This window comes from Amblyomma americanum, chromosome 10 (assembly GCF_052857255.1).
Source record: "Amblyomma americanum isolate KBUSLIRL-KWMA chromosome 10, ASM5285725v1, whole genome shotgun sequence".
Classification (NCBI taxonomy): Eukaryota; Metazoa; Arthropoda; class Arachnida; order Ixodida; family Ixodidae; genus Amblyomma; species Amblyomma americanum.
Genome location: NC_135506.1, coordinates 33,755,363 through 33,768,465, shown reverse-complemented (window position 1 = coordinate 33,768,465; position 13,103 = coordinate 33,755,363). Strand labels below are relative to the sequence as shown.

The 13,103-nt window shown below is 48.6% G+C and overlaps 1 protein-coding gene across 1 annotated transcript in view; it reads right to left on the bottom strand.

The window, feature by feature from the left end:
* LOC144107622 (putative lysosomal cobalamin transporter) overlaps positions 1 to 13,103 on the bottom strand; it is a 41,069-nt gene that overhangs the window by 11,132 nt on the left and 16,834 nt on the right. Inside the window, exons 7-9 of the mRNA XM_077640723.1 lie at positions 9,402 to 9,662; positions 7,652 to 7,716; positions 1,119 to 1,332 (exon numbers count right to left, since the gene is read on the bottom strand). Coding sequence (XP_077496849.1) covers positions 1,119 to 1,332; positions 7,652 to 7,716; positions 9,402 to 9,662 — 540 coding nt within the window. The remainder of the gene's footprint in view (positions 1 to 1,118; positions 1,333 to 7,651; positions 7,717 to 9,401; positions 9,663 to 13,103) is intronic.

Genomic DNA, 13,103 nt, shown 5'->3' with positions numbered 1-13,103 from the left:
GCACCCCCTGGCACCCACCATTAAAAATGCATCTCCACTACCTACGAGCACGCATCCACCCACCTCCACCCCACCTGATATACACTTAGCAGTGGAACAAAAAAGTGACGGTGAAATCAAATTCAAAAATGCAATGGAAAGGCGATCATAGTAAAAGTGACACTTACAATCAATACTGCTAATGCAGATTTGTTGCATCACATCATATTATCATTTGCACATTTTTTCACTTTAATAATGATTGATGGCTGGTTATCAGGTAACAAAAGGCACACTAAGTGTGTCAGTTCTCAACGAACACCTCTACTCTGCGTGTTCGTTGCTATTATTAATTTTTTACGAGCCGAGATGCATGAAAGTGATAATAACAACAAACTGTGTTGACAAAAAGGCCAAGGGGCAAGTTCTTTGAGCATGCATGGCAGTTGTATGTGTGCCCAAGTTCTGATCATAAAAAAGCCTCTGATTACTTCAATATCTGACACACACTGCTCCGTGTGCAAAAAGACAAGACCAAGACAGTCTACACAGAAACACAAGGGATCCATCTCCAAACATTTTCTCCATACTGCAGAAACACCAGTGCAAGCCTGTAGCTCCCAGCAATATTCATCATTTTTTCATTACAGCAGAATCTCACTGATAAAACTCTCACAGGGCCGAAGAAAATATTCTCATTACTCGAAAACTGCACCACCAAAAATGAACGAACTCCGCAAGCTGCAAAAAGGAAAATGCATTCACAGAAATCTATTTATAGTCTCATGTCGCCACTCAGTGCTGCAGCGGTGAATAATGAGCGACTGGTGATCACAGCCGCAGTGATGTGTAAGCTACGCATACTGGTGTCAGTGTCGTCGGCGATGTTCAGGCCATGTATTACAGCTTACTGCTCGAGGTGCGGGTTGTGCTGCTTCCGTGTATGGTTGTGGCTTCCATGTTTGCATCACAAAATGGGGCGTGGCAGCAGCCGAGCGCCATAACCACTCAGCCACCGCGGCGGTGCTAGACGCTGTTTGATGACTATGAATCTTTTGCACTTGACTGTACAACTTGCGTCACCTCAATCACGCTCCAAAATCCTTAAGGAAAGTGTTGTCAAGCGGCACAATGCCTACTCTGAGGAAGAGGCACCAGATGCCGACGCGCTGCAGGCCGTACGTGGAGCAGGCCACCAGCAGGAGCAGCAGGGCCAGCACAAGCGCCGAGTCCAGCAGGGAGGCCCCCCAGCGCTGCAGCCACACCAGGGCCATGTCCAGCGGGTTGGGCAGTGTCGGGTGGGGCAGCACATAGCCCATGCGGTAGCCCAGGGAGTGCATCGCCTTGTCCACACTGCAGCAGCAGTGGGAACCGCCAATGAATACACCATTCACCTCCACCTCCGTTGACTTCAGGCATGTGGCGAACTCTAAATCTACATGTAGCTCCGACACGGAAGGTAACATGCAACCTATACTCAACCAATGATCACTTTCAAGTACAAGTTAAAAGCACACTTTTTCTTTTGTTCTGAATAGTTTTCTCTAAGAGATAGTAATGCCCATAGGACAGTTTCAAACTTCAGTGTAGAAGTAACAACAGAATTCGTTCTGGTGTGCAAACAGACTGTTCCCTTTCATACTGAAGAAACATGCACACAGAAGCCCATTCGGGTGTTACTTGGCGACTTGCACAACCCCCACAGTAAAAGCTCAATGCCGCTAACAAAACTTAATTTCACTGCCATCTTCGCGTGCAGTATGGAATAGATACATGCAACACAATTCTGAGCAAGCAATTATAAAGTCTACCATTCAATCTAAAACAATGCCCCCTGGATGCACCTGCCGCAGTGGCTCAGTGGTTAAGGCGCTCGTCTATTGAGCCGGAGTACCCCGGAACCTGGCCGCAGTGGCTGCATTTCCCCTCCATTCAAACGCAAAAGGCACCCATGTGCTGTGCATTGTAAGTGCACATTAAAGATCTGCACGTGGTCAAAATTATTGACCTCCACTACAGCACCCCTTTCTTCCTTTCTTCTTTCACCCCCTCCTTTATCCCTTCCCTTATGGCAAGGTTCGGGTGTCCACAGAGATATCCGAGACAGTTACTGTGTCATTTCCTTTCCTGAACCCCCCCCCCCCCCCCCCAAATGCAAAGGCATTGCATCTTTTCACGAAAGATTCCATACACTTCCCACAGAAAGCACACACAGCATAGCGCCTGATTTTTTAGCATTAATGCACCCATTTGTTGCTTTTTTGTGTAGACTCTTACCAATCTATGCTCATCACCACCCAAGATAACATTCCTTCTCCAGAAAATGGAGGACGGTGTGCTTAAAGAGCAAGTGCCTCTGTGGGAAAAAGTAGGAAATTCATCACTTGTGACATCAAAGGCTTGAATAAACACACAAAAGAATTTTGTCTGAAGGAACAGCAGCTTGGACACAGAGGGCCCAAGCATCTACACCCTCACCCCATGTGGAATTTGTCATCAGTTCAAAACAACTGTGGCTAAAGCTAATCCCCAAACAAATTGCCTGGATTGTGCAGATCCCACGGAGGGCAACTGGAAAGCTTCACACTACAAAGCAGCTGTGCAACCAAGGACACTAATCACATGCTCGACACTACGCGAGATCCCAAAATCCCTCTGTTCCACAGGTGCAGGGAGCGTTATCCCCCTCCTCCACTACTATGTCTCTATGATGATGCATTTTTATGGCACAGGAGTATCTGTGGCCAAAGAGCGCCATGGCACAAGGTGTTTTTTCTTGTAACCAAGGTGGGGCCAAGGATCTATTTGCCAAGCATTTCACCCCACACAAGCTGAGCACTAGGCAAGAGGAAAGCTTGTACCCGTTATATCACAGGTGGCACTGGGGATTAAACTCCGCACCCACTGCATGTGAAGTGGATGCTCGAACCACTAGGCCACCAATGCGGTTACTAGTACTACGTCTCCAGCCGCCACCTCTGTTCAACAGGGCAGTGGACTTCAGGCCCATAGACAAGTCAAGCGCTGTCTTGTCTATGCCTTGTCTATGTCCCGCCGCTGTTGCGCTGTTTCCCTGCAATGAATGCATACCAACTGTGGAGTTCGCTGACTTTTCTGCGAACTCGTTGATCTTGTGTTCGCAAGGAAAGCCGCTCCAGTGGGGTCGGAAGTCCCGAACAAAGGGGCCCGTCCCGTCCCTGCCTCCCCTTTGTGCAGCGGACGTCCTCGTTTACGCCGCGCCGTCACGGGGATGACCCGCCGGGAAAAACGCGAACCAAGTACAGCTGACAACATGTGGTTGTTAAGGGGTTGACGAGGTTTCGGGGGCGCACGAGATATTAGCCGAGTGACCGGAAACCCAATATTCCTGTAACGACTGTCTACTTCACTTAACGACTGTGTTCTCTTTGTTGCTGTCAACAACCTGAGTCATCGCCTCGTCGGCACATGTTTCTAGCGTCTGTGGTGCCGCGGGTGGCGTGGGGAACGGAAGTCGCATTTGTGTTGTTTGTCTATTTGATTGCGACCTCTTTCCCAAATGTTTAATCAGTACTTTTTCCCCAATCTCTGATCAGTGGGCGGACCTTATTTTCCTTTCCCTAACCACTGATTGGCGAGATGGGTCGTTTGTTATCTTATTGGTTGCTGTCCCCGCTAAGGGCGGAGACAGAGGGTTTAAAACCAAGCGCTCTGGGTTGAGCGGGGGCTGAATTCGTCTGATCCACGATTTAGTCATGTAAATAGTTTTCTCCTTGCTTTGTTTCTTCTCGTTTTTTTACCTATGTTGTAAATAAATAGTTAACCTTCTCCTTTCCTTGAGTAATGTGAATGTTTGCGAGTAGAACCACCGGGTCATCAAGAAACCCCGATTTCATCAAGTAGTTTCCTCTCATCGCCACCTGGAAGGGGAAACAACTGGCGCAGTCGACACAGGATCTCAACTGGCGCAGTCGACAGGATCGCAACTTCTTTCTACTCAAGGCATTGGACGGAAGGTGAGAAGAACAAGTTGGTGGACAAGCTGTTGTCCTAAAGGAGAAAACGTGAAGCTGCGTCGCAAGACTGACGTTGAAAGCTTCAGGATCACGGGTCGAGTTCGAGAGGACGTCGGAGGCTCAAGTCAGCTAGGAGCTGAAGGAGCCGGGCAACAACAAGCCGTCGAGGGTTCGAGTCAGCGAGCTGCTGAAAAGAACCAGGCGTCCACATCGAACGGGTTCGAGTCAGCGAGCTACTGAAAAGTAACCAGGCGACCAAGTCAAGCCAGTCACACGAGGCAGAAGTCAGCGAGCTGCTGAGAGATCCAAAGCTCAAGTCGTCCGCATCGAGGAGCCTGTCGTCATCACGGAGGACGACGAGATCACCGGGGCAGAGAGCAACCAGTAAGGTAGGAGACCTTTCTGCTTTCTCCGAATTCACCATGTCGGTGTAGTGTTTATGTGCTAGAAACGATAGCGCGGAAAACGGAGATGGCTGCCGTACGGTATGATCAGGAGGGCAGGATGCGATGCATTGAGCAGGAGGAGGCTGAACAGCTAAGTGAAATTGAAAATTTGAAACTGCAAATTGAACTGGAAAAGAGAAAACTTGCACAGATGCAGTTAAAATTAAGATAGGGGGCGAAAGTCGATAGCGAGGTCTTATTCGCATCAGTTCAATGTTTTGTCTGTATGAAATTTGGGCATTCGATGATTGAGTGTCCAAAAGAGCAAGAACAAGATGTTCCCGCGGTGAGGGGAGATGTGTGCGAGCTAGTAACTCAGGTAGAGATACTGCCGCCGGCATGCGGCGACTTGCACACCGACGATCAGAGTTCTGAAGCCTGTGTGGATTCAGGGGCCGAAATAACAAAACAGGAAGGTGATATAACGTTGCGTGCTAAGCCAAAAGAGTGTACTGCAGGCATAGGGGCGTTAGTCACAACTGTGAAGCATTTGCTGTCAGAGCAACCGAATATAGAGCAGACCCAGGAGGCACTTGAGTGTGTTGCTCACGATCAAGGGTTCAGCATCGTGACCCAGTCTATGTGCGCTAACTCTGATGCAGCCGTAAGGGTCGAGGACGAGAAGGCGGATCTGAGTGCGAGAACGTGCTTTGCAGTCGATGGCAATCTAGCAGCCAAAGAGGAGTTGTCTTACCGGCCGGTGCTGACACTGTGCGCACTCACAGTGACAGCAGATCCAGCTAGAGGTGTAGGGCAGCTGGTAACACCGGAAACACACGCACTAACAGAGCACTCTGAAAGGGAGCAGCTTGAAAAAGAAAATTACAGTTCAGATTTCGAAGAGCATTTTGAAAGTCCCCACGATTCGGTTCGCGACAAAGCCGGGGCTTTAGTAGAGCTTCAGGCAGATCCGAACGCTGCAAATGTTCCTGCAGCAGATTGGGAGTTACCGACGACAACTGCAAAGAGTTTCACAGCAGGTAGGGAACTCGGAGATTCGGATACTGCATTTATCCCTGTAAGTCTAAACATGAAGCATAAAACCTCATTACCAGAAAAGCGGGAGCAAGCTGGTCAAGGTAAATGGGAGAAAAGATTGCTTAAGGGCATGGTTTTCTTTGAAGAGAATGCCGGCTGCCAGCCGTACAGGCAGCTAGTGCTACCTGAAGAGCGATGTAAAACTGCATGTGAAGTAGCCGGTGACAGGCCTATCCCAACTGTGAAATTAAAAGAGGCAGAGAACGCAGACACGATCGCAGCGGCAATCTTGGTAGAATGCAGGGAGCTGGTGAGCTTTGTTGCTTTTGATGAAAATGACGATGTAGACCCGATAACGGTGGTAGCCTTCACAACCGGCGCCGGGCCGGATAAATTGGAATTTTGGTCCAATCTTGTGGACAAAGCTAAAAGGAAACATTTTCTTTTTCGAGATGTAGGTGGCTAGAAATCATTCTGCCAATTTGGCGCACCGATCTGACATGGTGGATTCTGGAATGTGCAGATTGGTGTCCTAACCTTGTGTGTGCGGACTGAATTAACCGCAATGTGCGCGCGTGTGTACGTGTCTGTGGACTGATGGGACAGCCGAGCATACATGGGCGCGTGTGTGTATTTTAATTTTGTGTTCCGGCAAATTGTGACTGAACTTTTATGTCACACTGACAGCAAGTGTCCGCGTGACATTCTTGGTTGGGAGGTGTGGAGTTCGCTGACCCTTCCGCGAACTCGTTGATCTTGTGTTCGCAAGGAAAGCCGCTCCAGTGGGTTCGGAAGTCCCGAACAAAGGGGCCCGTCCCGTCCCTGCCTCCCCTTTGTGCAGCGGACGTCCTCGTTTACGCCGCGCCGTCACGGGGATGACCCGCCGGGAAAAAACGCGAACCAAGTACAGCTGACGACATGTGGTTGTTAAGGGGTTGACGAGGTTTCGGGGGCGCACGAGATATTAGCCGAGTGACCGGAAACCCAATATTCGTGTAACGACTGTCTACTTCCCTTAACGACTGTGTTCTCTTTGTTGCTGTCAACAACCTGAGTCATCGCCTCGTCGGCACATGTTTCTAGCGTCTGTGGTGCCGCGGGTGGCGTGGGGAACGGAAGTCGCATTTGTGTTGTTTGTCTATTTGATTGCGACCTCTCCTTTCCCAAATGTTTAATCAGTACTTTTCCCCCCATCTCTGATCAGTGGGCGGACCTTGTTTTCCTTTCCCGAACCACTGATTGGCGAGATGGGTCGTTTGTTATCTTATTGGTTGCTGTCCCCGCTAAGGGCGGAGACAGAGGGTTTAAAACCAAGCGCTCTGGGTTGAGCGGGGGCTGAATTCGTCTGATCCATGATTTAGTCATGTAAATAGTTTTCTCCTTGCTTTGTTTCTTCTCGTTTTTTTACCTATGTTGTAAATAAATAGTTAACCTTCTCCTTTCCTTGAGTAATGTGAATGTTTGCGAGTAGAACCACCGGGTCATCAAGAAACCCCGATTTCATCAAGTAGTTTCCTCTCATCGCCACCTGGAAGGGGAAACAACTGGCGCAGTCGACACAGGATCTCAACTCCAACCCGCCCAAATTTTGGCTTTGCTCAATGTGATTTCTAGTGCACAGGGCTCCAATATGCGTAGAAACACAGCACTTGTCTTGTTTATGTCCCATCGCTGTTGTGCTGTTCCCCTACAATGAATGCATACAAACTTGCCCAAATTTCAGCCTGACTTCAGGCCCTGCTGAAGAGTGGCCTCTAATGTGTACAACTCAACTATGAATAAACAGCTCAATTTTGTGCCTGCAAGTGCTTTACTCAGTCCGCTGCAGACACCACAGTGGGTACAAGTCTCCTGCGGACATAACAAAAAAGTAGCCTCTGCAACAAATACATGCTGGTCTACTACTAACACTACACAATGAAAACAGTGAAAACTTCACGAAGGATGTAGAAAGGTAAGATGAGACACAGGCACTGCATTCCTTTCTGCGTCCTTCGTAAAGTTTGCGCTGTGTTCATTGTGATGAACAACCAGCTAGCTCATGATGTGTTCTTCAGGTACTAACACTAATGTTACTTTTTCCAAGCCTGTTGACTTTGTAGACACCCATCCTGTAGCTACTCCATAGACAAAGATTGTAAATAAAAGCGGTATTTTACAGACTGTCTAAACTCTCTTTTACGGTGCAGCCGCAGTATCCAGCTGAGTATGCAGACCCCAGAAACCCATCGACCCTTCTGCCTCCAGACTCACTTGGACAGCAGCAGGGATGTCCAGAGCAGCAGACCAAGCAGCGCAGTCACTATGCCCAGCACCACCTGCCAGAAGAGGTTGGGGACAAATACTCTTCAGAACTGCAGTTGTTGGATAAAAAAAAAGATCTGCTACTGAACGTGCCAACCTGCATGAATACCAGCCATGAATGCCAATGGCATCTTAAACAGTTCAACGCTCCCTTTGCAGGTTGGTCCCATCTTCAAGCCGGGCACTGCTGTTGCCCGAGTCCACATCTAACTCTGCTCACTTAAGGTAACCAAAGCGCTCATTGATCGGTTGAAGCAGTGGAAGCGGTTATGGCTCTCAGTTGAAATGAAAATTGCAAGAGTGCAGTGGCATCATCTATATCTGTGGCATCCACACCTTAAAAAGCCTCTTCGGTATCCGCTTGCCTCTGAACATTTGCCTCGTGATCCTTGACTTCGCGCTTTCCGCGATGTCATCATTCTGTGCGAAGTACGTTGCCAAAGTCAGACGTTATTTACTAAAGCCATTTGCTGTAAAAAAATTTCTTTTACTCTAAAACGAAAAACAAAATGTGCAGTCGTCTATGGAAGGCACAATGGGATCTCAGTTCCACATTACTATATCAGAGATTTTATAGCGGGATTCTACTGTATTCGCTACTTGTGCAAATATTGGTACAAAATGAATACTGATGCAAAAGAGCGAAGTGCTAGCGGTGCCGCTATAGCTCATGGAATTAAAGCTGCAGCTGTCGAAAGACAGCAGTGACATCGACCAGGGGCATGCAGCACGAAATCAGTACACTACCTCTGTGACTGTCAGCCATGGGCATGGGAAAAATTGCATTTTGCTACTGACAACGATGGCAAACAAACCAGCACCACATCTCAGTTGATGGGAGGGATAACAGTTATGAGCCATGACATTCAATATCGAGCATGCTAAGCCTCTCTGAACCTCGCCATGTCACCCAGACTCTGAGGCCATCTTTTGGGCTATCTAACCATGGGTTAAAATTAAATTTCTGTTCATCCAATTTCTCACAATTAAGGCTGAATACAATGCTAATTAATTCCTGTACATCTCAAAAACTAATTGGTTATTCAAAAGCTAGATGCATATTTGAAATCAGTGCAAAAAGCTGTACAAGTGTGTTTATGTTTTCATAAAAATAGGTAAAAAAGCAAAAAAGTTGGTTTCAGAATAAGGACAGCGTAGTGTGCAATGGTAAATAAAATGATGTGGGTAACATTATGAGACATGAAGAGAGCAGAGTAGGTCAGGTAAAAATGCCCACCGGTGATACAATGGGTACAAGCTTTCCCCTGGTCTGGTGCTCGGCTTATCTGGGGTCAAATGCATGGAAGATGGGTCTTTGACCCCACCTTGAGAAGTCGAAAATACCTTGTGCCATGGCGCTCTTTGGCCATAGATGCCCTTCTCCATAAATGTCCATAATCCAATCCAAGGTCAGGAAAAAATAAGTTAACGACATGCAAGCTGACCTCAAGAAGAGGAAATGGGTATGGGTGGAGCATGTAATGCAAAAGAACTGATAGTTCTCTAGGGCAATGAAGTGGACTCCATGGGAAGGCAAGCACAGCAGGAGGCAGCAGAGAGCCAGGTCAAAAGGCGAGATGGAAGGCCAGAGGGGATAGGGTTGCAAAAGCCGGCATGGCACAGGGCCAGTGGGAGGTCAGTAAGAAAGAGGCCTTTGTATAGCAGTGAATGTAGTTGGGCTGACGACTAAAGCGCTGACCTGAAAGGGCCTGGTGAGGTAGCGGAGTTTGTAGAGGCAGCTGCCACGCAGCTGCTCCAGGCGGCGCTGCCGCTCGTCCAGGTCCCGCAGCTGCTCCTCCAGGCGAGCCGTGCGCTGCCGGTTCGAACCGCCTCCATGCCGTGCCAGGGAATCCAGCTGGGTGCGCAGGGTGCGCCGCTGCTCCCCGACGTCTGCCGCCTCCCGGGCCGCACTGCGCTCACCCAGCACCAGCCGCAGCGGCAGGGCTGACAGGCCAAAGCCCTGCGCACCAAGGGAGGGTTCAGTGCCTCGCTGTCGTATAGAAAATCTCAGACTGTTCGTCCCTTGCCCAGGCTGAAGAAGTGACAGTGACAGCTACAGCATGCACTCTCTCTCTATGAGAGTACTACTTACCCTCAGGCCGACTTGAATCACCTGGATTACAATGGCATGTAATTCAAGTGATACATGTGATACATGTGGGCCTTGAGATTGGCAACGAAGTACGCATACTCAAGAATGTACAGGCCGAAGGGAGGTGCACTGCTTCAACATATGGAGACTTTGCGTACTACCTTGAAGTTATACACAGCATATGCACTTCACTGTGGTTCACGCCCCGCAAGGAAAGCCCAAGCTCACTAAACATGACATTCCGCTGTGCCAACGTGGTGATATGCGAAATGCAATGCAAGGGGCTGGTCAAATGCATGACGCTCATGCTTGCACGCGAGGACATCCTCGTTTCCACTCCTTCTCCGCAGCTCAACCATTGTCGCTCTAACATGAGGGAATTCCATGCTACAACAGTGCTCATCATCGAGTTCAGGTTTTCGAAATTATAGCGCCTGCTACAACTTGTATTTAGAAAAAAAAAGAGTAAAAAATTACTCGTAATTGACTACACGGGAAAAAAAATGGATTACCAAGGATGTTACACCCTACAATAAAAAGTAAATTCAAGGCAAATGTAATTTATAGTAGTCCATTACTTGTAACACGCTACAAGTCTGCTCCTGGGCCCGCCCGGACAATATTCTAGGAATTTCCATTCCCGCCTTACTATTGTGGCAGTGGTGCCATTTATCCAGGAAGAAAAATCGTTCATACAACTACTGCTGTAGACATTTATTCACACAGTGACAGTGCTCTCAAAAGGGGTCACAGACAGAAAGCTACGTACCACATTCAAAACTGAGGCGCCTCAGGTATATGCACGTCTACACCTACAAGTCCTTTATTTCTCCTCCTTCAGGGACCGTCTACCATGTGGGCCGATTTAGGCTCTTCCCTGGAGTCCCGTGCTTACCGTGTAGAGCTGTTGGCGTTTGAATAAGCGTGTTTTTGTATAGAAAGGGCTTCTACTGCTTTGCCCCTAAACCTCTATGCATACAGCCATTCATTATTTAAAGTCCTCCCATCCCTAGCAACTGCGGATGTACATAATATGCACTGTGCAGCTCATACTTTGCTCTATTTCTAGGACACAAGTGATCCACCTCATCGTTTCCCAGCCCATTCTGGCATATGGGGCAAAGATCTTGCAAAGATGGTTACATCTAAGCCCTTGAGGAGTGGTCTTATGCGCCACTCTTGGCTATCCTTACGTAGTGTCCACTCCTGCATACGCACGCACGACAGTACAGCGGCTCTGGGCTGCTTCGTGGCCCATACACAATTCAGACAGTATGCTATGCTGTTCTGATGGCTATCTGCCACCCCGTCTTTACCAGCATTCTTTCCTCCTCCTCAAGGGCGGTTCACATGCAAGCGAACTGGCGAACAGAGCGAACAGCGGCGCGGCGCTGCGAAGCGGTTCGCGAGCTTTCGTTTCACATGCATCGCCGCTGCGCGTTGCTCACCGCTGCGAAAACCAATGTTGCTGGCAAAAGATATGCGCCTGCAACTGGTTTTGGTGGCCTGCAAACACAAAAAAAGTGCAATATAAAAGCATTATTTTGTCATTTATTTTCATAGTTTATTTAAATAAATATAATTATTGCGTTTTAAGCATTAAACAGCGCTTTATACAATTTCTTTTCTAAACAAAAGTTCGTACGTGCGGCGTACAAACTCGCGTGGCAACGCCGGGCCAGTCTAGCCACCCTTGCCGGGCGGTCATTGGCTGAGATGCGGTGCTGCCGCGTCGCCGCGGCGAAAATTTCCAACTTGCCCGAACCTCGCCGCTCCAGCCGCTGGGGCTTTCTCCGCCGCTTGAGAGAGGGTGCATGCGCCGCGGCGGCGGAGTTCGCGAGCGGTTCGCTTGCATGTGAAACGGGCTTCAGCCTACTGTTAAACTTCTCACGAGATACGGCCACTTTCTCCACTATCTACGCCTCTTTGACTTGTAGCCTGACCTTGTGAGCTCAGGTGGGAGATGCACTGCATTAGCTAACACACAGTTGACTCGCACCACTGATTCGGTGTTTCGGCTGCCAAGAGCACCCTTCTTTGATCGTTCTGGCACAGTGCTTTCTTTACGTAGGACTCCCTCTACTCGGGCCCTCTTCATCTGCCTTGTATGGCAGGTTGATTCCTTCCTATTGAACCTTGTTTGTGCTCGTCCAAATGCATACAAAGAAAATCCATGCAAATGCACTGGAATTACTGGAATTCACCTCTAGGCTCGCTCAATGGACGCTTACAATTTCACCTCCCATTTAAAGGGGCTGTGAAACACTGCTTGAAAGGATGCTGGTTACACTTCAGATGGATTATTTATGTCACACAGATACTGACTCAAAAAAATTACAAAAATCGATCCCGTTCCTATGCATCCTACGCATAGGATGTATGAGGGCTAACAAAATGCTGCCCTCAACTGGATTTTCGCGCAGCTTCCCATTCCCATTTCACTCTCCCAATGATGACACTTGGTGGGACCAATCAAAACAGTCTATCTGAGCACGTCGCGGAAGTTTGCTCTACATGGTTGCCTGTTCTCCAACTCGTTCTTGCCAAGGCTGGCAGTGCCGTTTGTATGGTTACAGCAACCGTGTGAACGCCCAGCTGATCCATCGATGCTTCATCACCACGTCGACGGCACAGAAGGGAACACCGATCAGTGACGTTCCCTGACTTATGAGTCCGAACTCGAGCGTGAGATACTGCGACGGTGTGACGGCCTGCGCAAGATGCCAGGCACATTTCGCATAGCGCGTACCGCTACTGCTTACCGCCTATTATCCTATTATGGCCCGTCGCTCCTTGCGCGCTGGTTGGTCACGGCGAGCAAGGAGCGCGCGCTGTTGACGGGAATGTGGCGCCATCTGGCACCGCCGCCCGGTGATCCTCAACAAGCTGACGATACGCACTGCTAAATGTGAAACGAACAGCTTTTTTCTTTGCATCCTTCCTTGGGACCGAAACGAACGCTTACAGAGTGCAATGGCTCGATCGGATCGATTCCACAAAGCCGTTTCTCAGATACTTGAGAGAGTAGCCAGAAGTGTTGTGTGCTAGGTCGTAGGATGTTTAGAGAGAGGCGCAAAGTCCTTCGATGCAAAGTAGCCACAGCTTCTGGTGGTGTATTTTTGTTTTACTTGCTTTACAGTGCTTTTATCTAAGGCAAACAAGTTGGTTTTGTTGATGCAAGATACAACACAAAAACTTGACAAAAAGTATTTCCAGTTATTTACCCAATTTGCAGTATATTTACCGTTTGTCCAATCATCCAAGTTCCCACCAAGTGACGTCATATCTACTGCTAAAAACAGCCACTGC